Source organism: Anarhichas minor, unplaced genomic scaffold (assembly GCF_050575085.1).
Source record: "Anarhichas minor isolate MPS153535 unplaced genomic scaffold, ASM5057508v1 ptg000003l, whole genome shotgun sequence".
NCBI classification, from domain to species: domain Eukaryota; kingdom Metazoa; phylum Chordata; class Actinopteri; order Perciformes; family Anarhichadidae; genus Anarhichas; species Anarhichas minor.
In genome coordinates this window covers 3,533,164-3,559,546 of record NW_027466449.1, presented here as the reverse complement: position 1 = coordinate 3,559,546, position 26,383 = coordinate 3,533,164, and the positions used below count along the sequence as shown (strand labels likewise).

The 26,383-nt window shown below is 41.4% G+C and overlaps 5 protein-coding genes across 6 annotated transcripts in view; 3 read left to right on the top strand and 2 right to left on the bottom strand.

Annotated features, from left to right (window-relative positions):
- The first annotated feature begins 7,073 nt into the window (after positions 1-7,073).
- On the top strand, positions 7,074-9,913 carry LOC142948628 (vesicular inhibitory amino acid transporter-like). The gene is made up of 2 exons (XM_076090764.1): positions 7,074-7,916; positions 8,726-9,913. The coding sequence occupies exons 1-2, from the start codon at positions 7,536-7,538 to the stop codon at positions 9,911-9,913; spliced, it is 1,569 nt and encodes a 522-aa protein (XP_075946879.1). The 5' UTR covers positions 7,074-7,535.
- Positions 9,914-11,376: 1,463 nt separating this feature from the next.
- Positions 11,377-17,311, top strand: bpifcl (BPI fold containing family C, like). Of its 2 annotated transcripts, none has more exons than XM_076094156.1 (16): positions 11,377-11,478; positions 11,597-11,771; positions 11,960-12,062; positions 12,164-12,295; positions 13,638-13,793; positions 13,884-13,947; positions 14,087-14,147; positions 14,292-14,383; positions 14,643-14,819; positions 14,911-14,970; positions 15,714-15,881; positions 16,197-16,264; positions 16,358-16,400; positions 16,493-16,553; positions 16,756-16,832; positions 16,929-17,311. In XM_076094156.1, exons 2-16 carry the CDS (start codon positions 11,615-11,617, stop codon positions 16,965-16,967), a joined length of 1,458 nt encoding a protein of 485 aa, XP_075950271.1. In that variant the 5' UTR covers positions 11,377-11,478; positions 11,597-11,614; the 3' UTR covers positions 16,968-17,311. The 2 variants fall into 2 exon arrangements, with proteins under 2 accessions (XP_075950271.1, XP_075950279.1); XM_076094164.1 differs by having other exon boundaries at positions 11,412-11,478; positions 11,607-11,771.
- A 262-nt stretch (positions 17,312-17,573) lies between these two features.
- On the bottom strand, positions 17,574-22,924 carry LOC142952137 (PRELI domain containing protein 3B-like). The gene is made up of 6 exons (XM_076094178.1): positions 22,769-22,924; positions 21,445-21,613; positions 20,983-21,072; positions 20,012-20,082; positions 19,679-19,781; positions 17,574-19,564 (listed from the first exon to the last, which is right to left on the bottom strand). The coding sequence occupies exons 1-6, from the start codon at positions 22,798-22,800 to the stop codon at positions 19,448-19,450; spliced, it is 582 nt and encodes a 193-aa protein (XP_075950293.1). The 5' UTR covers positions 22,801-22,924; the 3' UTR covers positions 17,574-19,447.
- Positions 22,925-23,674: 750 nt separating this feature from the next.
- Positions 23,675-25,314, top strand: atp5f1e (ATP synthase F1 subunit epsilon). Its single transcript, XM_076094143.1, has 3 exons — positions 23,675-23,788; positions 24,141-24,265; positions 25,137-25,314. Coding segments are annotated over exons 1-3 (159 nt in total). The 5' UTR covers positions 23,675-23,756; the 3' UTR covers positions 25,139-25,314.
- Positions 25,315-26,017: 703 nt separating this feature from the next.
- Positions 26,018-26,383, bottom strand: part of LOC142952107 (piezo-type mechanosensitive ion channel component 2) — a 30,959-nt gene continuing 30,593 nt past the window's right edge. Inside the window, exon 57 of the mRNA XM_076094132.1 lies at positions 26,018-26,320. Within this exon, the coding sequence (XP_075950247.1) occupies positions 26,065-26,320 (256 nt within the window). The 3' untranslated portion in view covers positions 26,018-26,064. The remainder of the gene's footprint in view (positions 26,321-26,383) is intronic.

Sequence of the window (26,383 nt, the reverse complement as noted above, 5' to 3'; positions counted from 1 at the left end):
AAATTACGTCTTCATGTAGACCACATTTGTCGTCCAGTGTAATATGACTAACCAATGTCGTCTCTCTTTCAGCCTACAACATGCCACATTGACACGAATCAATTAACTCTGCTGTTATTACAATAAAGGTTCATTTTGAATATGTCTTTTGCCACCAGAGGTCGTGCTACACTCTATGTAAGCAAACTCCCTTTGAAATGAGAGACACTGATTTATCCTGGTGGATTATTGGGTAGGGAAAGGGCCTAGTGTAATATCTATAGGTGAGAGCAAGGCTGATGGTGTTGGTATTTTCTTTAAGACTCATGATGTTGTTGTTAGTAGAAGAAGGGACATTATTCCAGGCAGGCTTTTAATGATAGATTGCCTTTTTAGAGTAGAAAAACACAGAATAATAAATGTCTATACTTCTCCAGACAAAAAAAAAAGAAAGGGCCTGTTTATTATTATAGTCCGACTGTATAGAAACATCAGAAATTGTCAAAATATTGTTTAAATTTAAAACTCCTGTGTAGAAAATTTGAATTTACCTAATGTCACTAAATAGTTGTTTGACCAGAAGAGAACTCATGCTGTGCAGCACATTTTACATTTTAGTGGAGAACCCAAAGTTTCCATACAAAGGAATGATGAAGCAATAAAAAATTAAAATAGCCTAACGTTTCTCTACAGATTTCCATTTCCAATCTGTTTGCAAACTAAACGAGACGTTTCAAGTCTTGCTGCCATTTTTTTCTAATCACTCATCACTTAAAATCAGGGGGTCAACTGAATAAATATGCTAGAAATGGATGAGTCCGTTTTGAAGCTACATCTAAACCATGTGAACACACATTTTCCCTCAGGCTCTGAGATCCCTGATTTCTTTCTGTCTGCCATCCTGTTACTCTAAGCTGACCGGGTGAAGCCTCAGCTGGTGATGTGGGACACCTGCACATTTAAACTACTGTACATCCCAGTCTGCTTCAGGTCACAATATTCAGTCTAAGCACCATTTTGTGCAAATAATCTTTTGTTCTTACAAAATATTTTAATTTTTTTACATCATGGCAGTTGTTTTTAAAACTAGAATATCTATTAATATATTCTGGCCAGTGCAGATCTTGACAGCAAACTGAAATACAATATCTAAAGGAATTCATATACAAACATCCAGGCTGACTGTTAGTTAAACCCCTTCAATGCAGCACGATTCATCTACAAATCGATCTTTACACAAGCAGCGTTCTGCCCCCAAAAACTTTTAGATTCTAACAAAAATCCCAAAGAGTAATTTATTGTCTAAAGTAATGCTTAAGACACAGTATTTCCATTTGATGTAATCATCCAGCGATATACAAATGCTTCTCTGGTTTGAATCTACTGCTATATTGAAATGTAGTTTGGAATTATGACAAACTGTCCCACACTGTATGATGCTTGATGGTGTGTCAATGAAGCACGAGCACAGTTCACTGCTCAGGCACAAAGCTCTAAGTGACTGCCGTCCCCCTCCTCCTGATGCTAATAAGCAGATCTGGGTCAGCTCACCCTCTCGAACACACACGCACGGTTACACTGTTAAGACACACACATCCACACTATCCACACATCCCCACCCACACAAACATGCACATACGGTCACAAACTCAAATACAAATACACACACATCTATTTCCTCTCCTCCCCAACACACACACACACACACACACACACACACTGACGTCCATTCTTCCCAGGAGGCAAGACGTGACATTGTGTCGCTGTCTGTGCACGATGCTCGCAGCTCTCTGCTTGTTGTGCTTGTCATCCAGGCAGCGGTGATGAGGCGCAGGGGAACTAATAGGCTACAAGCACTCTGGGACTGCCACGCCTGATGCCAAGCAGCCTCCATTTTGTGGAGGAATGAACAGACTGTTACTTCCCACTGACAGGGAGGGGAAGGAGAGGGAATTTACATGTTGGGAACAATCATGTTTAGTGTTCATGAATAATACAATTATTTAATAAGGTAATTTATTAGTCTTAGTTTTAATTATTCACATGTCTTTCTTATTTAACATATTCAACAATATTTTATTTTTGGGTGGTTTCCACTGAAAGTGATGTGATTTACTGGTAAAATAATAAAAGTGAGTAGAAAATAAAATGTTGAATACAAGATGTAACTTGCTCTTTTTTAACTATACTATAGTGTCTTTTCCCCATTGCTCCAGAGTATATTGGCAGCGATGGAACAGTCATCGACTCCGGGGATTAGAACAGCAACCCCTCAAATACAAGCTCACTTAACTCTACTGAGGGTTTTCGCCTCCCCCTCAAATGCTGTTTTGTGGAGACGGGAAAAGACTGTGACTCCTCTGTGACTGTTTTTTAAACATATGTCAGTGATGATTATGTGTGTGATTATGAATCAGAGCATTCTGGAATCATTTTACATTCGTTGTCATGACAGCACAGCATTTTCTTTCCACCGTACATTCTGCAATCAGAAGACAGTTGTGTCATTATGATGCCACAATAGGATTATTAATTTAAATTTAAATTCCACTGATTGGAATCACAATAATTAAATTGGAAATCCTTAAGATTTCCATCCTGACTGAATTAGAATTTCTATTACAGTGAAAACAATGGATTTGTGCTTAAAGTTGAGCGTGTTTGGAGTCCTGAGCTGTGTCTGAGTTATGTGCATAGTCCCATTTTTGTGTGTATACAATAGTGAGAAACTGTAATGCAGCATTTTTTTCTGGAAATATTGCCACAGACACCCATTTCACAAATACTGCATATATGTAAATATTACAATACTTTCATCAGTGGGCCACATTGTGTTACCAACCATTGTGTTACCTCCTTCAACAATAGAAGCGTGTGTGTGTGGGTGTGTGGGTGTGTATGTGTGATAGAGAGAGAGAGAGAGAGAGAGAGAGAGAGAGAGAGAGAGAGAGAGAGAGAGAGAGAGAGAGAGAGAGAGAGAGAGAGAGAGAGAGGGAATGACGGATGGAGGAAGAGAGGCCAGTTTATGTAACAATCCTAACTCGGAGCACTTCTGAAATACCAGAGCCACACTGCGGACAAAACCCATGCAACCTCCATGACTCTCCTCCACACCCTTCACACACACGCACACACACACACACACACACACACACACACACACACACACACACAATCTTCCTCCTTGAGACAAATACACTGTACACATATACACTCTCTCTCTCTCTCTCTCTCTCTCTCTCTCTCTCTCTCTCTCACACACACACACACACACAGACACACACGCACATCGTCTGTCACTACCGATCTCTTCAGTCTCTGGCACTGTAAGCCCAGCAGATCTTTTTCGGCCATAGAGTGATTAATGTGTTTGTGCACCTGTCACTATTCATGCATTCATGTGTGTGAAAGTGTGTGCGTTTCATGTTAGCAATCTATGTCTTGTTTAGTGGATAAGATTAATATGTCTCAGTATCAATTCATCCACTGTTCTTTAGCATTTCAAAAGTCAGTAATGTGTTTTTAAGGTGTTCACGTTGGCTGATTAGATCTCTAGTTAGGTTGAAGTTGGAGGGAGCTATATTAAGAATTGACCCAAACCCTGCCATTGAACAGCAATCAACCAGTCATAGCAATCATAACTATGGCCTAGGTATGGCCACATCTGTAAAGTTTCGTGACCATATGCTATCACAGAAATATTACACCTGACAAAGTAATTTTGACAGGCAATTCTGCTGCTGTTGTTATTGTAAACTATGAGAGACTGGAAAGCTAACCAGGCCTTGCAACAGTAACAAAGGAGGGCGGGGCTTACAGTGTAAATTGTTCAGCAACAAAACCCACAGAAGGGTGAGGGTCGAATGTGGCTGAAATGTCAATTGACTGCTCACTATCGAGTAAACTGAAGCAAAATCACATTCACTTTTTTTGGTCTTGAAGACCATGCCCATTTTCACCTATCAGATATTTAACATTTTGATTTTTGTATTATTATTGCATTATAGTTTTTCAACACTCCCCCTTAATAATTGTATCTAATCTTAACACAACACACACAAGTGGTACATATATGGGACATATATGTACATATATGAAATGTATTTTTTTATTTTGACCTTTGGGAAAAGCACATTAATGATGGCTCAGTTGTATTCAACTGTACGTCTTGACAGTGAGCCAGCATGCACAATATCAGGACTCTGATTCTGGATCAGCTAAATGGAATTCAGCCATCAATAATTTTATAATGTAGGCTACACCTGTGTGCTATTCTCTAATGGGACAAATCAAAATGAGTGCTGTAAAAAATGACTTGTTTTGTAGGAAGGTATTTTAAAACCAAATTCAGCTGACATGTAGGCTACACGAGCGATCGTGCAAAATGTTCTAACGTATGGGTGGCGTGACATGGTTCAGTGGTCAGGAGACGCGCTTGACATTTTCTACATGCTTTTTCAATAAAAGGTATTCTCAAAACATCATATCAATCAGCATTATCTGATGCATATTTAAATGCAGATGCGCATAAAAAAATATATTCTCTATCATAAAACAAAAAAATTGCGACTGTGCTGCCTTGGAAGTGACATGTTCTGTAGCTGTTTATTTTGACTTTATTTTGTCAGTCAAAGGGGTTATGATTTGCTTAATTGTTTTAATTGTCCTTCCAGGCCAACCACTGAGTCAAAGCTTTCAGACACAAATAACCTGCGCTGAGGAAAATAAATCTCTTTTCTCCAAAATCTCAACATACACACACATGCACACACTCTGTCCAATTACTGTGGCCATGGCAACTATCAGAGATTATTGCCTCCAGTCAGCACTGCACGGCTGTTAGACGAGGCTATAAGCCCCTCCGTATCTCAGGCCTGCACACACACTCACACACACACACTCACACACACAGTGCAAGTGTCTCTTGCTGTCTCTTACTCTTACACACACATTCAGCCTGAATTAATCCTTCTCTTTGTAGCCTTAGAAGCTAAATTGGTCGCCACAGCAACCAATTTTAAAGCCCCTTCAAAGAAAAAAGGGAACACCGAAAACGCATTTTGTCGCGAGGAAGTAGAAATACGTGTATCGTGTTGGAGAGAATTTAAAGTGGACCGGTATATTTGTTTCAATATTGAGTTTTTTTATATTTCAGATTTGCTAAATTATTTTATATTCGGCAACATATATTTATTCTTACATGTCTTTATTTCACATTTAGATTTTTTTTTTTTTAAGATTTAGGGTGAGGCAGCATGTATTTTGCGTGCTTGCGTTTTTGTGTGCGCGTGTGTGTGACATTTGCAGCCGATCCTCTGTCCCAGCGTTAGCCCGAGGATTGTGCATGTGATGGGGGAGGGAGATATGCCTCGAGGACTCTCCCTGTTTCCTCACTGTCCTGCAACACACACACACACACACACACACACACACACACACACACACACACACACATACACACACGCACATACCTCCAGACATGGATGACACACACTCCCTAACAAACACTATGTTGGCCTGAGCACCAATGGCAGCTGGCAAAGCTGCCCAAGCCAAGCATGAAAATATGCGGAACTTTCTCTGTCCTCTGGCTGGTTTCTAAATTTAGACCTCTCGGTTCTTGCAATGCCGCACGTAAGATATTGTCTCGCATGTCTTAGTACTACTTGTTTCTGTGCGAAAATTTCAATCAGCCTTGAAAAAGAATACATCTAAATTTATTTGGTTTACATATATCCTCAAAAATGTTCAATGTTTCGTTAAAGAAGAGATAAATGCGTGAATTTCCAGCCTTCACCACAGCGGGATACATTTCTGGAGCAGGCTGCAAAAATGTGATGACACTTTTGCTCAGCCGTGTCACAGCAGATTATCGAGGCAAAGACGAGGTGCTTCGTATATTCCCGAGGATTAGAGCTGAGGTGGAGAATAAATAACTCTACCCTTTTTTTCCAATGTGCGGATATCAAGTAAATGTAGACCATTATAGACAATAATTAATATAGCTAGATTAAGTTCGTGGCGTGTTAAATGGGCAGACTCTTTTTTTTTAATTCTGTGTGAAAGAAAAAAAAAGGCTGAGGAGCAGTTTGACCCGTTTTTTTCCTTTCTGTTATAAGGAGCTGTCCGCGGTGCTGCCGGGGTTCTGCAGCAGGCCAGCTGCATGATGCTCATCATATCAGCAACGAGTTGCATCCCTTCACAGCCTGCTGAGCATGCTCATCTGGAATCAAGCTGTTAAATGAGTTGGAAACTTAAAATCTGTACACATATGCATTCACAACGTGAAGATCTGAGCAAACAGTGGCATTCATTTAAATCTTTTAATATGAAGGTGGGCGTATTTTGTATGGAAATAGGCTACTTGAATGTGCAAGAACAAAATAATTCAACATCATCGGGAAATGCATTACAATATTTTCTGTTGGCAAATAGTCTAGCATAATTTCCAAAAACATAATTTCATCATTCCTTAAAAATATTAGGCAACCCGTGGAATATCAGGCCTTTTGTCTGCACATGAGATGTGTGTACGACTCTCGACTGTGAGTGCACGTTGTCTCACACTAGGATACGTTGCAGTCGCGTGCTTTATTTAACAAATGTAAGATTGAGCAGGTCAGGCGGAACAGTTAAAATTCTGTCTAACGAAAAAACCCGAGATTGCCTTGTTGTACGAATAGTCTATTGGCCCATGGTTAATGTATATTTGGTGTTAATTGTATTTGCTATAAATTGTATATTGCAAAAACAACTGTAGATCAATGTAAGAATTAAAAATATATATAGTTTCATCCAATAAGCCTGAATATTTATAAGATCATGCATCTATGTCTATTCGTTGATGGCATTACCCGTCGACCTGTTGACAGAATGCAGCATGAAAGCAGGTACAATGTTTGATCTCTTCAGTCATGCATAATGTCAAGAGCAATTCCTGCTGCCTTTAAATGACCTGACCGTTTTATCCTCGTGATCACTCTGTCGGTGAATTAACGCTCTCTCTCTCTCTCTCTCTCTCTCTCTCTCTCTCTCTCTCTCTCTCTCTCTCTGCCATCCGTGACAGTTGTGCTGTGCGCGAGCCACACTGCTGACACACTATGCGGACACGTGCACGCTCCTCTCTCCTCTCTTTCGGTGGTGCAGTCAGAGATTCCAGCGCCCGTGCTGCCACCAAAGGGACCCCCAACTGACAAAAGAAAATGCTAAGTTGTCTTTTTTAACGACACATGAGGACATATTTTCGTTTTTGTCTCTGTTTTGGGGCGTTTTTCCCACGTGAAGCAGATGCTAAGGACTGTTTTATTTTAGGGAGTAATATGGATGAGCAAGCCAAGAGAAGCGGCTGAGGATTTTTAACGGGTTTGGGTGAAACGGGTTGGCAGCCGTTAGAGGACTGGGTAGCTTACTTTGCGACGACGATCGAAGAGGCAACAGGCATGACTTTACAGTAGCAGTTAAAAACGGAGAACAAATCACCCTGCATGCATCTGCCTCTTTTGCTTTCACTCGGTGATATAATTTTCAGTTGAAGAACGTGTTTTATTCGGATAAAGATGGCTCACCTAATACGACACAAGCTCACCAACAAGCTGACCAACGCGGCCCACACGGTGTCCAACAAATCTCAGGCCAAGGTCAGCGGGGTGTTCGCCCGGCTGGGCTTCCAGACCGCCACGGATGAAGAGGGTGTGGGTTTCGTCGAGTGCGACGACTTGGACTACGACTACAGGCATGGGATGCAAATGGATGTCCTTCAGGGGGAAGAGGAAGGGGGACACGCGGAGGGAGAGGGGGAGCTGGACGGAGACAGTCACTACCAGAGAGATGGCACCGACCGAAGGCCCTCGTCCATGAAGACAGGGGGCTCGCTGGATGAGGATAAACCACAAATCACGACATGGGAAGCTGGCTGGAACGTCACCAATGCCATTCAGGTACACCGTGGTGACTTTCATCTTGCATGTGTGCATGCAACAATAACGCGCTACGTGGACCAGGCCTGCGACTGGACCAAAAGTCACCTTGAACTGAGGATTTTCATATTATAAGATTTATATTTTAAGATGCCGCAGCCTTCTCTGTGGATGCGCATTATTTCACACAATCCAAGATAATATATTAAACAATATGTTCAATATTGTCAAATACTTTAACTTGAGCTAAATAGGCGGTAAATGTGTACCATAATTAACGCAGACTTTAATTTAACGTTTCATTATTGGTTTGAGGGGGAATTCATTGCAGCCAATGTGTTAGAATTTATATATTCAAATCTTTTTATCAGTGGAGTTGCAGGCAGGGCCTGTGTGGCTTTGATAGCCCTGAGGCTGAATGGCGCGCGCGTGCTTATCAGCGCCTCCATCAAATTGAAATTGTAACCAAATTAATTGAAAAGTTCGTTTTAAAATAGTATTGTTAAAGCCTTATTTCGATTCCGCCGATGTACGCAAACGAAAGGCCCGTTTGTTTCAAGGGCGAGGTGAATGAGAAAATGTTTTAGGCAGATACTGAAAATAAATCGTTGTGATATAAATGTTTTTGTCTGTGATCATTATATATCTATATATAGATATAGATATATATAAATATATATCTATAGATAGATAGATAGATAGATATTTTACAGTTATTATGTAAGATGTGAGCTCTGTGAGCCATGTCATTGCATGCCTGGGCTGGTTCGGCCTGTCACTGCGATGTGGGCCTCGTCCATTACCACTCAACTGCGCTTCTCTGTCCGCAGGGCATGTTCGTCCTCGGCCTGCCTTACGCCATCCTCCACGGTGGCTACCTCGGTCTCTTCCTCATTATCTTCGCGGCCGTGGTGTGCTGCTACACCGGAAAAATCCTCATCGCGTGTCTGTACGAGGAGAACGAGGACGGCATAAAAGTGCGCGTGAGGGACACCTACACCGACATCGCCAACGCCTGCTGCGCGCCCCGCTTCCCAGCGCTCGGCGGGCACGTCGTGAACGTCGCCCAGATCATCGAGCTGGTCATGACCTGCATTCTTTACGTTGTGGTCAGCGGCAACTTGATGGTCAACAGTTTCCCGGGGTTCCCAGTCTCCCAGAAGGCCTGGTCTGTGGTGGCCACGGTCGCGCTCCTGCCTTGCGCGTTCCTGAAGAACCTCAAGGCCGTGTCCAAGTTCAGCTTGCTCTGCACTATGGCGCACTTCGTCATCAACGTCCTCGTGATTGCCTACTGCCTCTCCAGGGCGCGCGACTGGGCCTGGGACAAGGTCAAGTTTTATATCGATGTGAAGAAATTCCCCATTTCAATCGGCATCATCGTGTTCAGCTACACCTCCCAGATCTTCCTCCCCTCCCTGGAGGGAAACATGCAGAAGCCCAGCGAGTTCCACTGCATGATGGAGTGGACTCACATCTCAGCCTGCGTCCTCAAGGGCCTCTTCGCCCTGGTGGCCTACTTGACTTGGGCAGACGCCACCAAAGAGGTCATCACAGATAACCTGCCTTCAACCATCCGGGCTGTGGTGAACCTCTTCCTCGTTGCCAAGGCGCTGTTATCTTACCCGCTGCCGTTCTTTGCTGCAGTTGAGGTTCTGGAGAAATCCTTTTTCCAGGATGGCGGGAGAGCCATGTTCCCTGACTGCTACGGCCCTGGCGGGCAGCTGAAATCATGGGGTCTGGGACTTCGAATTGTCCTGGTAGTCTTCACCTTGCTCATGGCCGTCTTTGTCCCCCATTTCGCCCTCCTTATGGGGTTAACTGGGAGCCTCACCGGCGCTGGCCTATGCTTCCTCCTGCCAAGCCTGTTCCACCTGAAGCTCCAGTGGAGGAATCTCCTGTGGCACCACGTCTTCTTCGACGTTGCCATTTTTGTTATTGGGGGCATATGCGCCATATCTGGCTTCATTCACTCGGTCGAAGGACTCATAGAGGCGTACAGGTACAATATCCACGACTGAGGGCTTCAGAGATGACCTTGGTTGAATGGCGATGCGCTAAAATGTCACACTCTGGCAAGTTGTCATGGCGCAAGACCTTATCAAAACATCATGTTAACCACTTGACAAAGAAGCTCATGAGGTGATTATTTGTGTGAAATGTACATCTTTTTTTATTTTGCCTTCGTGATAATGTGCAATAATAAACTTTTTAATCATAGTGTTAAGTATTCTACTCATTCCAGAAAATGTGTTTTATTGACTGGACAGAGGAATACAACCTCCGCATGAAAGGGGTGAATAAATATGCGGGCATTAAAAGGCCTGTCCAGGTATCAGTCTTCATGCAAAGTTGTCAAAGATCCAGTGAAAATGTCTACCATGGGTCTTACTGTGTATACGTGTTTATATCTGGGGAATGAAATATGTGAAAAACAATGGAGTGAATATGTAATTATTGGTTTTTGAGCTGCTAGATATATCAATAATCCCACTCCAGAGAAAATATCAATGCACCCATCAGATCAGATGGTGCTCTGTGGATTATAATAAACCGTAAAAAAACAACAAAAAACGTATGTGTAGTTGTTTAAAAACAAACTAACATGTGTAGTTTGTTTTGGTTTTAGTGTTTTATTTTCCATCTTATGCCTATAGTAGTCCTTGTTGGCTCATTTGTTTTCTTGATGTTTCAAGTGTCATTCTGGATGAAGTGAATTCAAAGTGCAAGCAAGTGGGTCCTAACTGTGTTATATGAAAAAAATGTCTGTCTGATAATATTCTCTTCCTATTGAACTTGTTAATTGTGATTTAATGGAACTAACCATGGTGTGTGAGACAAAGAGTATTTGTTGAATTAAGAGATAAATAAATCAAATATTTTATGGCTGGTGATTCTAATGATTCCTTGAAATGTAGCCATGACTGAGAGGCCTTGCTGGTTTCACTTCCTCTTGTAGTTCTACTGTCCTGGGCTCGGTTTAACTCACTCTTACAATGTTAATTAAGATTCCCTTTCTTAAAAAAACAACAATTTGCATTTGCCTATCTAAATAATCCTTGACAGGGCTCAGAGGCCTCCAAAAACAGCATATAGCAGACATGTGTGAAAACCCGGCCCTGTTGATTATCAACAATATAACTGCCGTCAGCTTCATACCTCCAGGCACACATGTGAGATGATTATCACTTCCTTTTTATGTTAGTGGGCCACATCAGGCCTTTTTTTAAAGGATGAGGAAGTTGTTCAAATAACTTATTTCTTTTCAAATTAACCTTTAACAACACTGATCTTGGCTATTGTACTTCAAGTATAGATGTCATTCAACACTTGAGCTCCTAAAACCTTCACTTTGTTTTGTTCTTGACACATTCTACCAAGTATTTGAACAACACAGACAGAGCAGAATCAAACAATAGTATCCTGTCACACACACGCCCACGTCTTTTATTGTCAGTCGTCAGTCAGTTTCACTTCTCAGGAACAGGAAGCCGAAGGTGGTGTCGAATCAACAGCAGAGAAAACAGTGAGGACCCTTGTTCAGGAGCTGACTTTCAACTTGGTGAAATCACTGCAGTATTTAAAGGTACGTGCTACATAATATCACAACAATAGGTCAAACGAGAATAGTATGTTTGATTTTAGAATGTATTTTTAACGTGGAAATGTAAGTTACATGTGTCGGTGGTTCTTTGACTGTGCAGAGTTTTGCAGTTGCTTTCATGCTGGCATATCTGTATCAAGTATTTGGTACATTGCGCCACAGAGGACCCAGGAACATGCTCCGACCTGTGATAGTAGTGCTCATGCTCGTCTCCTTTACCTGTGGGGAAAATCCTGCTATAAAAGTCACCTTGACTAACAAAGGACTTCAGTACGGTAAGTCGATGTGAGATGCTGTTTTTCACTCGGTTAACTTTATTCAAACACAAAATAATTGCTTCTTTGGGGGAGTTAGATTGCTGTGCAGCTACATTAGTCTTTTCATAAAGAACCCAACAAAACGGTCAATGAAACATCTTTCATTCAAAACTATTAAAACTGTACACGTGTGCTGTTCGTCCCAGGAAAGCATGTAGGTGCAGGATGGCTTCAGGACAAGCTGGATCTCGTCACTCTCCCTGACATCAGTGGTACAATCTTGCACTTCATACACTACACATTATCCGGGTAAGATTACATTTAACATTCTTGATTTATTTCATTAGACATTTTCACATTACTCCGATCCATGTCCTCACACCGGTCTTTGCTCTCCCCATGTGCACTAGAGTTCACATCACAAAGTGTGACTTTCCAGAGCCATCTGTTGAGTTCTATCAGGACATCACAGGATTCAACACATCCAGCTCCGGCCTCAGTGTTGCAGTAACCGGCAGGTGGACGACACATGCTGGCCTCATGTGAGTTTCCCCCGATCTCAGTCTTACATTTAAACTCCTTCATCGTGAAGCAAGTGACCCCACAGCTGTTCACTCAAGGTTTGTTGTCAGGTTTTCTTTTTGGGCAAAAGACAAATCTTCAGAGCACCTGAGGTAACCTGATTATCCTCTTTACCACAATATTAAATATTGTAATTCAAATGTATAAGTTACACACTTCAGTTTGAAATGTTGAAAGAAATGTACATGAAGCCTAAATGAGGAAGTGATATTAAAATTTAAAATAGCCTTTTTTTTTCTCAGTTCATCTGAGAACAACTAGAAAAGGAAGTGTCTCCTCGAAGGTCTCATGTCTCCAGTGATGTCTTGTTTCAACTCCTGTACTCTTGTATGAAACATCATTGGCTATTTTCTTAAAGAGAAATCACCGGTTCACTTATGACACTCCGTCCTAACTTTTTAAATTAAAGTGATCTTTATGTTGGCCTTTAAGTCACAAAACAGTACTAATCATTTTACTAGAAATGAATTGAAACCAGAACTTGCCACACTATCCTGGATCAAATGGTGTCAGTTAGATTATAATAGGTGTTGTTAGTGTGGCGGGGTCTTTAGGGGAAATGAGAGGGAACCAGCAACGCCACCAGGGGAACTACGCCCCTAGAAATATAAGCTTAAGAACCTTAAGATAAGATCCAAAAGGAAAAAACAGTAATTTAGGTGACTTCCTGTTCTTTCACCCAGTACCATGAGGCCACTATGTGTATCAGTTTATAACCACAGTCATCCACCCAGTTTCTGTTGAATATGTTGTTACAGCTAACTGGGGATATTATGAGGCCTGTTTTAACATGGAGTTTATATCAAATTATATATTTCGAACATGTCCAGTCTGGACTACAGAGCTGAGCCCATTCTTTCAAAGGATTTTAATGTGACTGATTTATTATTTCGTCACAAAGGCTTGAATTGTTAGCAAGTTGGTATGCCAGCAATGGCAAACCACCATTTAGATACAATCAAGAAAACAGGGACGGTAATAATGCGGAAGAGAAACTGAATTTCTTTACTTTCATAATGAAGATGGCTTTGCAAACAGGTTTTTTTTGCAATGCACGCATAATATGTTATAACTTGGACAAGTCACTGAGGTTAGTCTGCTTCATTTGTGTGTATGTTACACTCACTCACTCACACACACGCACACACACACACACACACACACACACACACACACACACACACACACACACACACACACACACACACACACACACACGGTAGTGGCTTTGGATATGTTAACTGCATGAATAAATGTTCACCACCACCACATGTACTGACTTTGTTTGTGCGTGTGTTTCAGACATGAGGGGGGATCATTCGACATGGCTATATTTAATATGGATGTGACCTCTGTAGTGAAGCTGGGGAAAGACGCTGACGGGCATCTGTCTGTCACCAGTGCCCACTGTGAAGCTCATGTTGGAGATGTGGACGTACGATTTCAGGGTGGAGCAAGGTACAGTAAAACACAGGGACAGGGAGAGGAAGGGGAATAGAGCAAATACTGATGTCTGGATGTAAGCCCTGCATTTTCATTTGTCAACAGTTGGATGTTCAAGCCTTTTGTGGAGTATTTAAAGGGGCGTATCAAGGATGAAATAGAGGCCTCAGTGAGTGTATATCTGTGTCACATTTATCAGTATTCTGTCAATGCTGTATGATCATCAGACAATGCTCAGTTGAAACATATTGTACAGACTTTTAGTGATGAGCATTGTAGGATATTTGCCTTGTTTTTTTCCTCCATAGATCTGCCCTGGAGTGGAGAAGTCCATCGTAAACTTGGAGTACCACCTACAGGCCATGAAAGGTATTGCAGCAGGCCACATCCTCAAAAAGACACTAAAAATGTCCATGTTGATACCAGTTACATCGTCCAAATGTAAATTAACAGCAAATAATCTAAATCAATGAATAGATAATTCACTCTACATGTGATTTCTACTCTCATCAGTTTCCTTTGATGTGGGGGAAAACTTTACTTTTGACCTCCCTCTCACCGGCATGCCCGTCATTGATGCTTCAAGTCTGAATCTAGGTCTTAAGGTAAGGATGCACACACTCTACAATCTATTTTTTGTATAGAGGAAGACCTCTGACTTTTGGCCACATCATTTCAGGCAGATCTTTGAAAGAAATGATGGTATAAACGCAGAACTATAGGTGTACCGTATGTCCAAGTTATGTCCTATGGCAGTAATTTATTACTACAGGGCGAGTGGCAAGACATGTGAAAAGAATTAATAACAACAACAACAAAGTGATCAATAGCTGTAATTGATCATTTGCAACTCTTCATTTAAAGGGAGAGTTATACAATATAAAAGGTCATACAGAACCTCCCTTTGAGGCCCAGCCTTTCACCTTGCCCGAGCAGCCGGGCTACATGCTGTCAGTGGGCCTGTCTGAGTTCACTCTGAACTCCGCCTCTTACGTACTCTACAAAGCGGGCCTGCTTCAGACCGTCATCACCGACAGCATGGTAAGAGCACCTGAAACACAAATGGCAACACAATCTTTCTGCCCTAATATTTGTCTATACTGTTAAAAACAATGGTGTGTCATCATCTCAGATACCTCCATACCTCCCCATGCACCTGAACACCAGCTGGATGGGGCCTTTCATTCCTCAGGTAAGTGTGTATCAGGGTTACATTTGGCAACACTGAAGGGTTTTATTTTTCCTTTATCAAAAAGCAGTACTGCTTCTGACATGTATGATCCCCTACCTTTATGATGAACATGTTTAAAACATATTTACATGCCATCACATATATAATAGCAAAATTCAGTGATCAAAAATCTTTAAACACTGTCATTCAAAATCAACAGTCATCCGGTAAATGTGCAAGTGATTGAACCACATATAATTATGTCATGGGGACAAAAACATTTGATACAAATGTGGGACCTGTTTTATTTGAAGGATTTTTTACTTTTTATTTTTCATAAACCGGTGCAGACAGCACCGGTTTATGCACAACCATGGATTTCATCTCATTTTCTAACTGACTCATTTTTGACACGACAGAGGTTTTTAAACATTAGTGCATGTTCTTTTTCACATTCTACATCACACGTTTATGCGCCATAATGCTCTTTATCTGGACCTGAGTTACTGCTCACCCACTCTTGTTTAACTGACATGTTACTTCCATGCTAGTCTACCTTGCCACCTGCACTTTACATTTGGAAAAAAAAATTGCTGATATGAAATGAACCCGAAGGACCGGAAAAAGCAACTTTATTCCAAACACAAGTCCATTAACTTCTGCATTGTCTGTAGCTTGTCATGAATCTCTCCTTGCTTGAAGTTGAATCTCAACTGTCTCACAACCATTTACTCTTTACGCTTATTCTTTCTATCTCGCTGCAGCTTCCCAAGATGTTTCCCGGACTTCTGATGAGTCTGCAGGTTTATGCCAGAAAAGTGCCAATGTTTTCCTTCCAGCCCGGTGTTGTTAAACTGGGTCTTGAAGGCACTGTCAAGGCTTTCGCCATCCAACCAAATGGTACCGAGACCCCGCTGTTCAAACTCAATGTTGTGAGTACTTACTCTTTATGTCAACAATGCATCCAAGTAGTCGTATAGTGGATATTATACAAGTACATTCAGATAAATTATAGTGCTGAGAGGAGTTGTCGGTTAATCAAAAGTTAATTGACAGAAAATAAATGGACAACTATTTTGATCATTTATTAATACTCTGAGTCATTTATCAAATAAAAATGCTGCAAACTAACCGTTCTCCAATGTGGGTTTCCTACATGTAATATATTAAACAATGAATGACTAAAACCACTGATTAATGATAAATAATCATTGGTTGTAGTTGTAATTTAAACCTCTTTCTTTCAGGACTCCACACACAGCGGTAAAGTGTGGATTGCTGGTGGACAACTGAAGGGCTCCGTGACACTGGATAAGTGAGCATCGCCATGTTTTTAAAACACACCTGAGCCTGAGTTCACAAACGCAAACTTAAAGTAGACTTAATGATATGTCTTACTTTCAAACAGCTTGACAGTGGCGCTGGTGTCGAGTGAAGTGGGAACCTTTCAGGTACGTGACACATAACGACACCACTCTATAGTCACAGGAAGCCTAATGTGTAAAAATACAGTGACTGAAATGATTCACGTTTCTCTTTGCAGACTGATACTTTGGAACACTCGATGAAGGCAGGCATGGTGCTCGTCTTTGCAAAGCTGAACGGTGAGCGTGTTTTTGTGTTCACAGCAGCCCTTTTAACGTGTCCTTGCAGGGGGAACACAGGTGCAATTAACAACATGAATTAGAGCAACACAGAGGGAAACAATGCATTTTGTCCTTCACAATATGCCGATACAATCCAACAAACTGAACACAATGTGTCGTGTACATTGTCCGTGACTTGACTTGTACTTGTCTGTTTCAGTGGAACTGGGCAAAGGTGTTGGTTTACCCGGAACGAAACACGCACAGCTGGTCAACACAGTTCTGGGGATGGAAGAGGTCAGTGTTAGCAAAAGATTACTCATGAATGTTAGGTCAACGTTTGGATTAAGAGCAGAACGTGTTGTGCTGACCTTTGCCTATATTTTTTAACAGGGATTTATAGCCATCGCTTCAGATGCCGTGTTGTTGTAAACAGACAAGAGGCTTCAACTGACAAACTGGTCTGTTTAATCTATCAAGCACGGACGCTCTTCATCTCACTTCAAATCCTTAAAACCAGTGAACTAACTGCATTTGTAGACATCGGATACATCACGATACAGATGTGTTTACAAGGTGAAGCATCTGCCCCACTCTGGATTCTGGACTGTAAATGATTAACAGGCCTCGTTAGCAGTATATAATCACAACCTACAACTCTACAGCATTCATGTCAAATCAACAGTTCATCTTTATAAATGCTTCTAAAATGGTTTTCAGGCTCAAATCAGATTTTTGTTTCAAACCAAAACATATTAAAAATGTTTTGCATTCTGGCGGTGTCGTTCATATTGTAGATTGTTGGTTTTGGACAGCACGCTGTGTGTCCATATTCATAGTACCACCGCAGCGCATTACATTTAAACTGGATCCGATACATTTCTCATGTTTCCTGGTAATCTCAATAACTGTCAGGAGCCAATTACCTGCATATGTTCACTGGAAGGGGTTGATTAAGGGGGTCCATATATTTTTGGTTTGGAAAAATAAACCTCAAGAGTTCACACATTTGAAAAGAAGAACACCACCACCAACATATTCATGAAACAATGACATCTCTTTATTTTGAAACTTTTCAGTGTGCATTATTTGGATCCTTTTACACGTTCACATTCTTGGAATGTAACACCACCAAAATATAAATATAAGCCTATTTACAGCCACTGTTCCTAAAATCTTCACCATAGAAAAACATCACACTTCGGTCATGAAAGGAGACACGGTGAGGTTACCAAATGGCTGATGGGTCATTTAGACAGCTGACCAGACTTCATACTGCGTGATCCTGAGTTGGACCCGACGAGGAGTTAGATTATTATGAACAAGAAGCTCAGCTGAACTGGAAGCAGGCGTGAGAAAGACTGACCTATTGTATACACCGATCTACTGAACTAATGACAGTTGAGCAGGATGCCAACCGTGGAGCGTCTTTGAACACTTGTGATGCCGAGTTTTATTAACAAACGTCGTCAAATAGCTTTCATTGTACCACAAACCCCTTTAATGTAAACTTAAATCTGTAGAACTGTCCTTATTAAATTCCAAAAGAGGAGAAGAGCAGAAAAGAACAAACAAGAGTTACAATAATGTTGCCTTCATCTTAATGTGGTCTTAAAGGAGGGAGCAAACAGGGGAACTGAACTGAAGTCAACCTGAGAGTCTGATGTAGAATAAAATGAACACAGACTTTGTCAATGTTCACTAAAACAAATATACCATAAATAACACCATCTATAGACATTAAGAAAACAGACAAGATCATAAATAAAGTGTTTTGGGGTATTAAATCAGTACTATTACTTCAATCTTCACATTTTCAGTTCGCACACTCAGTGATCCTGAATGTAACCCCGCAGAGCTCCTTCTGCAACACTGCTGAACGTTCACAATTCCGCACTTTAAACACTTCCTGCCTTTTTAAATGCATTTCAGTACACATGCTGAAAATAAGTTAGACATTCAGTACGCACAGTCTTATACTGTAACACATCAGTGTAAGAGACAAAACTAACAAACGGTAAGAAAGACTTCAAGAAACAAAGTCATTTTCATCCATTTGTATGACCAGAATAAAGTAGTCGTTAGTCCACCATGCTGGTAGATTTCCACCTGATGGCACACGAGTGTCAGCTGTACAAGAACTGGACAAGCACCGTAAGTGTTACAGCACCATGAAAGTACACCCACAAGGGCCTTCCTGTCTGAACTCAGATCCGACTGCAGCTCACAGCAAATCCATCTGTGAGAAAGTCCAGGTGGCGGAAAAGACGGCAGATTAATCTGGATTATCTGACCTCGCATGACCGTGGAGAATAAAAAGCCTGGAGCTTCGATACCACAAGAAACGAGTGCTGAAGCAGTGCGTCACTATAATACAGCCCGCATGTGGCTTTGAGATCATTTGGTCAGTTCTGCTGTACAAAGCAAGGTCAGCCAATCCAGAAAAAAAGTTAGAGAAAAGTGACTTCATTTCAGCGGTTACCAGTACTCAACCTGCTAACGAGGTTTTGGAAACAATAAGAAGAGAACATTAGAGACAGATAAACAAGTCAAGATGAAGGGGGGGGGGGGGGGGGGACAGACTAGAAGAAATAGATGAAATATGGAGGCACTATGTGAATTAAAAAAATAAGAGCTTAAACACCACAAGACTGAGCTTCAAATGCAGTCTGATTAAACTGGGTTTTTTTTTTTTGGTTTTTTTTTAAATGTCATCAGCTCAACACTCCCTGTCACTGCCCACGGCGGCGAGAATCAAACTCGTCTGCGCAGACTGCTGAGGAGGGACAAACGCACAGAAACAAAAAAGTACGTAGGGCCGGCGGATGGGGCTGTGTTGGCAGATTAGGTGAGGTGAAACGTCAGAGATCCATCGGTTCATGGCGGTGGACGAAGCAGTGGGAAGGCCGGCATCATTTGTCAGCGACCGCTGCCGCCATTGGCGCACGTATAGTACCACGAGCGGTCGCCGCCAACTCCTCGATTTCTGTGTTTAATCGTCTGATGACCCACTCCATTGCCTCCCGACCCTGAGGCAGACGGAGGGAGAGTATTACAAAACAGAATGTGTAGTGACGGGCACATTGCTATGAAGAGAGGGATCGTGACGAGTCATCAGGAGAATTTAAAAAGGGCAGCTTCACCTTGCCGGCGTTTGCAGAGATGGTCTTGGCCATGAGACTCTCGAGGTAGCTACTCAGACTGATGCCTTTCACACTGATCAGAGCCTCCTGGGTCAGCACCGTCCTGAGAACACAAATAAAAAGGTCACAAAACAGTCGACTCAAAGGTAAATCTCTTATAGATTATAATCTTTCAATTAAAAACTACCAAACATTTTTGCAATAAACCAAAATACTCAAACATAAGCACACATAAAAAGGGCCGAACTAGAGATAATAACATAAACAAATAATTAATCATGATGATAAATATCGCGGGTGACATTAGACATTTATGAAAGAAAACTAATCTACTTTTCAGGATCCTGCGGATGTGGCTTGTACGTCAACTTCTCATCCACAGACACCAGGTTAGTGAAGGAGATCTGGATAGACAAAACAGTCACATTTAGTCTTTGTCTCACTTACAATATTTACGTTGTCTACGGGCATTTTAGTAGATTTAACAGCAGCTGCAGTGAGAACAGAGCCATAAAGCCCCAGACACGGATCCTTCGCTTGTCGTAGTTAACGACAAAGGTCAGGAAAAACACAGGTGCAACTGATAACATTAACGATGGCTCCAGCTGCTACGCAGCAACTATTAGTGGTATAATTTGCACCTGTGTTTGACGAGTGAAACGTCCACTGTTAAGACTGTTAGACTACTATTACACAGACAGTCAGCCAACTCAATTCAACACCATGCTGAAATCCAATGTGGTGAGGGTGCAAGAAAAAAGGAGCTCGCTTTGAAATTCACCCACGCTACATGCCGATAGCGACTCTCTTCAGAGTTCAGGTCATGCGTGTGTGTTTAGGTTACAAATTAAACAAGTCAAACAAGTGTGTAGTGTCAGTAAATGGATATCTGAATAAGCAAGTCACTAACATGACATTAAACAAACTAACAATCAGGAAGTAGAAAGTCTTCCACACTATGGAGGCAGCTAAAAGGCTGGTATGTGAATGGCTTCTTAATGAGAAGCAGGTGTCAAGGCTGACTGAGGAACCTACCACAGCTTAGCTTAGTTTAGCTTCAGCAGTGGACACAAATCTATTTTGTTTTCCCAGAGATATGAAAGTTCCATTAAAAACAATGCCTGAAGTCCTCAGATATAATGAAGTGTTAATCGACAGCATTTCTCAACCAAAATAACCTCCTGTAATCAATCAGATGATAAAGAGGAGGCCATGTATTCATTTTCTGTCCTGCCCTCACACACTTTGTATCAGTGTTTCTTACAGAAACTGTGTTTATTAACAATGATGACAGCACTACTTACATTTGTAGATTTCAGCTCAAAGCTCTTCTCTTTGGGGTCCACAACTGAATGTTCCTGAACATAAGTGCATGTTCTTGTTACCCCGAACATCTGCAGGAAAAGGACACAACACAGGATTGGTTTAAAAAATAAATTAAAAAAACCTCTTGCCAACAAGTGGGATGTGAGGACCTTTAAATAACGATGTGGAGCCCTGACAGTCTTAATATCGCACATAATAATAATAAATACTATTGTCTTGTGTTTCTTTCCTCTACTAAATTATTTTAACTATTGAGTCGTGTTTTGAATTTCTTTAGCTTGCGAGGGACAGGTGATTTATATACAGCGGCAAACTGAGGAGGTCAAACCATGAACGCCGTCATGATTATCAAAGATCAGGCCAGGCGGAGTTCATCTCGAACAAGCCTATCATCAATCAAAAGAAAGCAGCAGCTCAAGCGTTTCATCATCTTAACTTACAGTCTTGGCCATGGCGGGAAGCCCCCACTCTGTGCTGAGCAGTCTGGTACTGTGTAACCGGCCCTCTGTGTCCACGCTTCTGTCCAGAACATCCACACCAAACACACCGGGGTTCATGGGGTTGGGGTACTTCTGCATCGCCGCCTTGGTCACCGTCTCCCATGGATGGCTGTCAAAAAACAATATCAACATTTAGCAACTTCCTAAAGGTCATTTAACACTCTGGAAAAGGATTGCGGACCGTCAATGTCAGCCAATTCTGTAATATTTACATTATGACACACACACACACACACACACACACACACACACACACACACACACACACACACACACAAACAAATAAATAAATAAAACAAAATGCATTGCTGTGGGTGACATCGCAAGAATCCAGCTGTCTTGCGAGATAAATGTGACAACAAACTGACAAATAACTTTGAAGTTCAGTTATTATGCACAGGACTCAGGAGGTAAAAAGTGAAAATGGTCCGTGCCCTGCCTTATAATGTAACAAAAATATGTTGTAAAAAAAGGTTCAAATGTCATATTGTCAATATTAAAGACTGGTGCAGACACAAAATGGAGGAATCACCTAGATATCCATAGACTGACAGGCGGAGCAGGAACGCCCCCTCTGCACAGCACGGACCATCATCGTGGATTTAACTACAAACTTATGGAAACGGACAACAATGTTCCGACCATTGTTCCACACTTACTACTGTCCGGTGAGCACAAACACACAGACAATAGACGCATCATGGTCTCTCGTTTGACAGACAGACCGTTATGAAACACCAATGATCGCGGCTCAGACACATTAATATCACGGAAATCATTTGTCTTTATAATAACGTGAACGTGTGGCTGAAACATTTCAGTACACTTTTAACATTTAAAATGACACACACGGCTGAGCTACTCAACGTTACAGCATCTAATAACAAAGTTAGCTTTGGGCTGTTAGCTTCAAAGCTAACCTTCAGCTAACGCTAGCTAAAGCTTAGCTTACTTCTAGCGCACAAATACCAACAAGTGTAGAGATTTGTTGAAACAACTTTAACCATAGAGGCGAATATAAGTCACATTTGCTGAATCTGATTACTGACATGAATGACACACAGTTAAGTAACATGACCGCGAGCGTGTGTTTAGTTACAGTTAACCTTAGCTCACGTTAGATAAGGTTAGTTACAGTTCACCTTAGCCCCTTAGCAGCTAAGGAGGCTAGCAGACAGTAACGGTAACGTATCACACGAAAGAAAAACAGTTACTAAACAGATTTACGTGTTTAAGGCATCGTCACAGACAGAAAAATACTCACTTGAAAATGTGCTCTGACGCCCAGATCTTCATTTTGTTAGGCTTTTCTTGTCAGGGCTCGGGAGCCGGGTGCCTGTGACCGCGGTGAGGAACGAAGGAGAAAACCTTAAAAGGACGAGACTCCCCCTGGTGGTAGAGACAAGAACTGAAGAAGAAAACCTTAAAAGGATGACGCTCTCCCTGGTGGTAGAGACAGGAACTGAAGGAGACAACCTTAAAACGACGAGACTCTCCCTGGTGGCAGGGACAGGAACTGCACTCTAACGTCCAGAACAATCCTTGTATTATATATTTATTTATTTGATAATGTCAAGTATTGGGGTTTTTTCTCCATTTTTGAGGAACTTTTACGTTACTAAAGCACATCTGCTTTATTGTACCTTAAACTTATTTTAATCCATCAGTAAAAAACGATCAAAAAACGGTGCATCCTATACTTACATTCGTGCTTTAATAGCAACTCAATAAATTAGCATTATTATTTCTTAACCTAATCAAAAGTAATTCCAATTCTACCAAAGGGGGCCATGAAAAAGATGCAGGACCCAAGCTGACTGAGCAACATCATACATCAAACCAACTAGATACCAACAGAACAGTATTGTCATCAGTAAAATCATTTCATACATACAATTAGGACGCTATTGTTATACTTCCAATTTTCCCATAAGTAATTTGATCTTCCTTAACAACTAATTAAATGTGGTGGCTACCTATCAATTTATTGTGTAAAGGAAACTTACTTCAGTTACTGCCACCACATAATCTAAAGGTACATTTACAATCAACCGACTGTATGACATTTCACCAAATCATGCAAGAAAAAAAAAGGCTGGTTGAAGTGTTGTCTGGAGGCGGGACAAATGACCGTCGAAGCTGCCAATCATGATCATAAACGGTTCTTATTGGTTCGGGGAAAAGACCGGCGTGTCTCAAATGTCGTCATCACGCACATATCCGATCTGTCCTTGAAGCATAACACGGGCAAGATGGTTGCATACTGGAGACAGGCAGGCCTCAGGTAAAAAAATACATATAATGTATATGTAGAGAGCTAGCTTTGTGGTCAGTGTTGACCACGTTATTGTAAATAAGAATTTGTTATTATAACTGAATACTTTCGCAACGTCCTTGTTGTTTTTCTATCTATTGAATCCTCAGAGGGCGACATAGCATAGCTTAGCTTTAGTTAACTGTTAGCTTTACCACCCATGCGTTTAGATTGCCGCACTAACGTTAGTTGAAAACCATCTATAACGTGACTCTTTCTGATAACGCATGGGATTATTAGTCATTAAAGCAGCAGTTGTGTTTTTCACTGTCAGTAGCGCGTGCCCTTTAGCATGCGGCTAACGAGTGTTCTCTCACTGCAGCTACATCCGCTTCTCCTCTATCTGCGCGAGCGCGGTGCGGGCGGCGATGAAGCCGCAGTTCCAAGCCAACGCTTTGAAGCTCGCAGAATCCAACGTGAAAGTCATCAAACCCAAAGCAGCAGCATGTAAGTTCATCACATATTATAAGTTACTCTGATCATACCGGCACATGAAGTCACCATGGCCCCCCGACTGTGACGAGGATAGGCGGCTGTGACATTGAGCGGTGTCAGCGGTGGAAGACTCATTCAGAGAGTTAACAATGTTCAAGTACAAGTGAAGGACGTGCGTCCTAGCTTTTATAAAAGCAGCAGCAGAAGAATTATCCGCTGCATTCATATACAGTTCAGTATCAACGGTGACCTTTCAGAGTGCTGTATCGTCATTGTGATATTATTGCTGCTGCACCAACATGTAGGTGTCATTTTAACGTTGTACCTAATCAAGGTGATCATTTATAACTAATACTAATAAGTATACGTCTATAACAATGCATTCTCTTTTCTAGATGAGTTTCCTGGAAACGTGCATACAATGTATTTTTGTATGTTAAATCTCCAAAGTAACTAATAATTAGATAAATGGAGGTTTGGGTTGAATTAAACTTTGGACACATGGCAGTCTTTTGGTACATGTCAACATCGTTCATTGAGTGCACTTGGGGTCAAATTATTCCTGATCAGGGCCCCTATACCAGAACTACTCATACCTTAAAGCTGATGCACAATACTGAACTGACCCCATGTATGGAGGTTATGTTTAATGACTGGAAGTGTCTGCACTTAACTGCTCATGACTCATTTTGGCCGACCTTTGCAAAGTTGAACTTCAAATCTTTAAAGTTTTTGTCATAAAAGAAGTTGAGAGTTTACTGTCCAAGTAGACTAATCCTTAACCTGCATTAACTGATATGAATGATTCTCGAGTTCTGTTTGGGATGCAAAATTATTTTCACTGATATTTTCAGTAATGTTTCTATTTTATTTTTTTTTCCAGGATTTGAGGCCGGGATGGAGATAGTTTTACCTTGAGTTGTGAGGTCCTTTCACTCTCCAGTCCTGCACACCGGGGAGAAGACAAGAAAAGATGGATGACATCAAGATGACCTGAATGAAATTGCTGTATTTTCCCTTTGTAATTTAAAAATGTATTAAAAATGGATATCGGAAATACATTTTGTCTCCTTGTCTTCTGGTGAATACAGTATTTACAGCACTGCAGAATGACACACAAAATACATTTTTGTTTAACAATTTTTATTTTGGTATAAATAAATCAGTACAGTAGTATACATAGTCATGTACAGAAACCTGGTATTTACAGAGGTATGCGTGTGCTGATCCATGAGTATATCAATGGTTTGTTGAACTTTCATTGATGCTGTACGATGTTGGGGAATAGGGTGTTTGTGTGTACTGTACAAGCATTAAAAATCTGAATCCAAAATCATTAGAAATGCATGCATTGCCCAGTGGTCTGAAAAAACAAGTACACTAGCAAACAACGGGCGGGCACTTAATTTGTTTTAACTGCAGTTCAGATTAGTGCCTTCTAAATTACTGTAACATGTCATTGTTTGTAGATACAGGCAAATGATAGAACATGACTCGAACATAGATGTCTAACAAGAGAATCCAACATTAATGACCGAAATGAAACTACAATCAAACAAGGAGAAGTGTTTTTGTCGGTATTCCTACTTGTAATGGTATAAGGAAAACAGTTTGATCCATTTTTATATAATTGCAATTACATTTTAATTGCATACGTTGAAATAGAAAGAAAAATGAAATGACTCCTCTGCACCAAATGTTATTTGCTCTAAAATATCCATTTTGAGTGATGGGAGTTCAGTGTGAACACATCCACAGCTGGCGATCCACCCTCCATGTCCCGTACTAACAGATGGTATTCCAACAAAACCCTAGCTGTCTTTCTTTTCCCTGGTCATCTTGATCATCGTCTCCGGCGATCGGTAGAGGAAGATGAGTTTCTCAAAGAGCGTCTCCTCCAGCTCCATCTCTCCCGTCTCGCGGACCACGAAAATGTCCGTGCAGAGCTTCAGGACCCGGTCCACACACGGGAGCTCCTCAAACATGATGGACCTGGAGATCCCGTTGAAGAACTCCCTGACGAACTTTCCGATGACCAGCACCACCGACATGTACAGGCCTACGATGCTGCGGTGAAGAGAAGAGGAGCAGATAGAGTGGACATGTTCGAATAATGTGAGAGAGATACCA

Coding starts and splice junctions, on each gene's coding strand:
- LOC142948628 (XM_076090764.1), top strand. CDS start 7,536: ATGGCTCACCTAATACGACACAAGCTCACCAACAAGCTGACCAACGCG. Junction 7,917..8,725: donor ACGTCACCAATGCCATTCAG/GTACACCGTGGT, acceptor CTCTGTCCGCAG/GGCATGTTCGTCCTCGGCCT.
- bpifcl (XM_076094156.1), top strand. CDS start 11,615: ATGCTGGCATATCTGTATCAAGTATTTGGTACATTGCGCCACAGAGGA. Junction 11,772..11,959: donor TAACAAAGGACTTCAGTACG/GTAAGTCGATGT, acceptor TGTTCGTCCCAG/GAAAGCATGTAGGTGCAGGA. Junction 14,820..14,910: donor CCGTCATCACCGACAGCATG/GTAAGAGCACCT, acceptor TCATCATCTCAG/ATACCTCCATACCTCCCCAT.
- LOC142952137 (XM_076094178.1), bottom strand. CDS start 22,800: ATGAAGATCTGGGCGTCAGAGCACATTTTCAA. Junction 19,782..20,011: donor CATCCGCAGGATCCTGAAAA/GTAGATTAGTTT, acceptor TTGTGTTCTCAG/GACGGTGCTGACCCAGGAGG. Junction 19,565..19,678: donor TCTCTGCAAACGCCGGCAAG/GTGAAGCTGCCC, acceptor CGTCTGCCTCAG/GGTCGGGAGGCAATGGAGTG.
- atp5f1e (XM_076094143.1), top strand. CDS start 23,757: ATGGTTGCATACTGGAGACAGGCAGGCCTCAG. Junction 23,789..24,140: donor TGGAGACAGGCAGGCCTCAG/GTAAAAAAATAC, acceptor CTCTCACTGCAG/CTACATCCGCTTCTCCTCTA.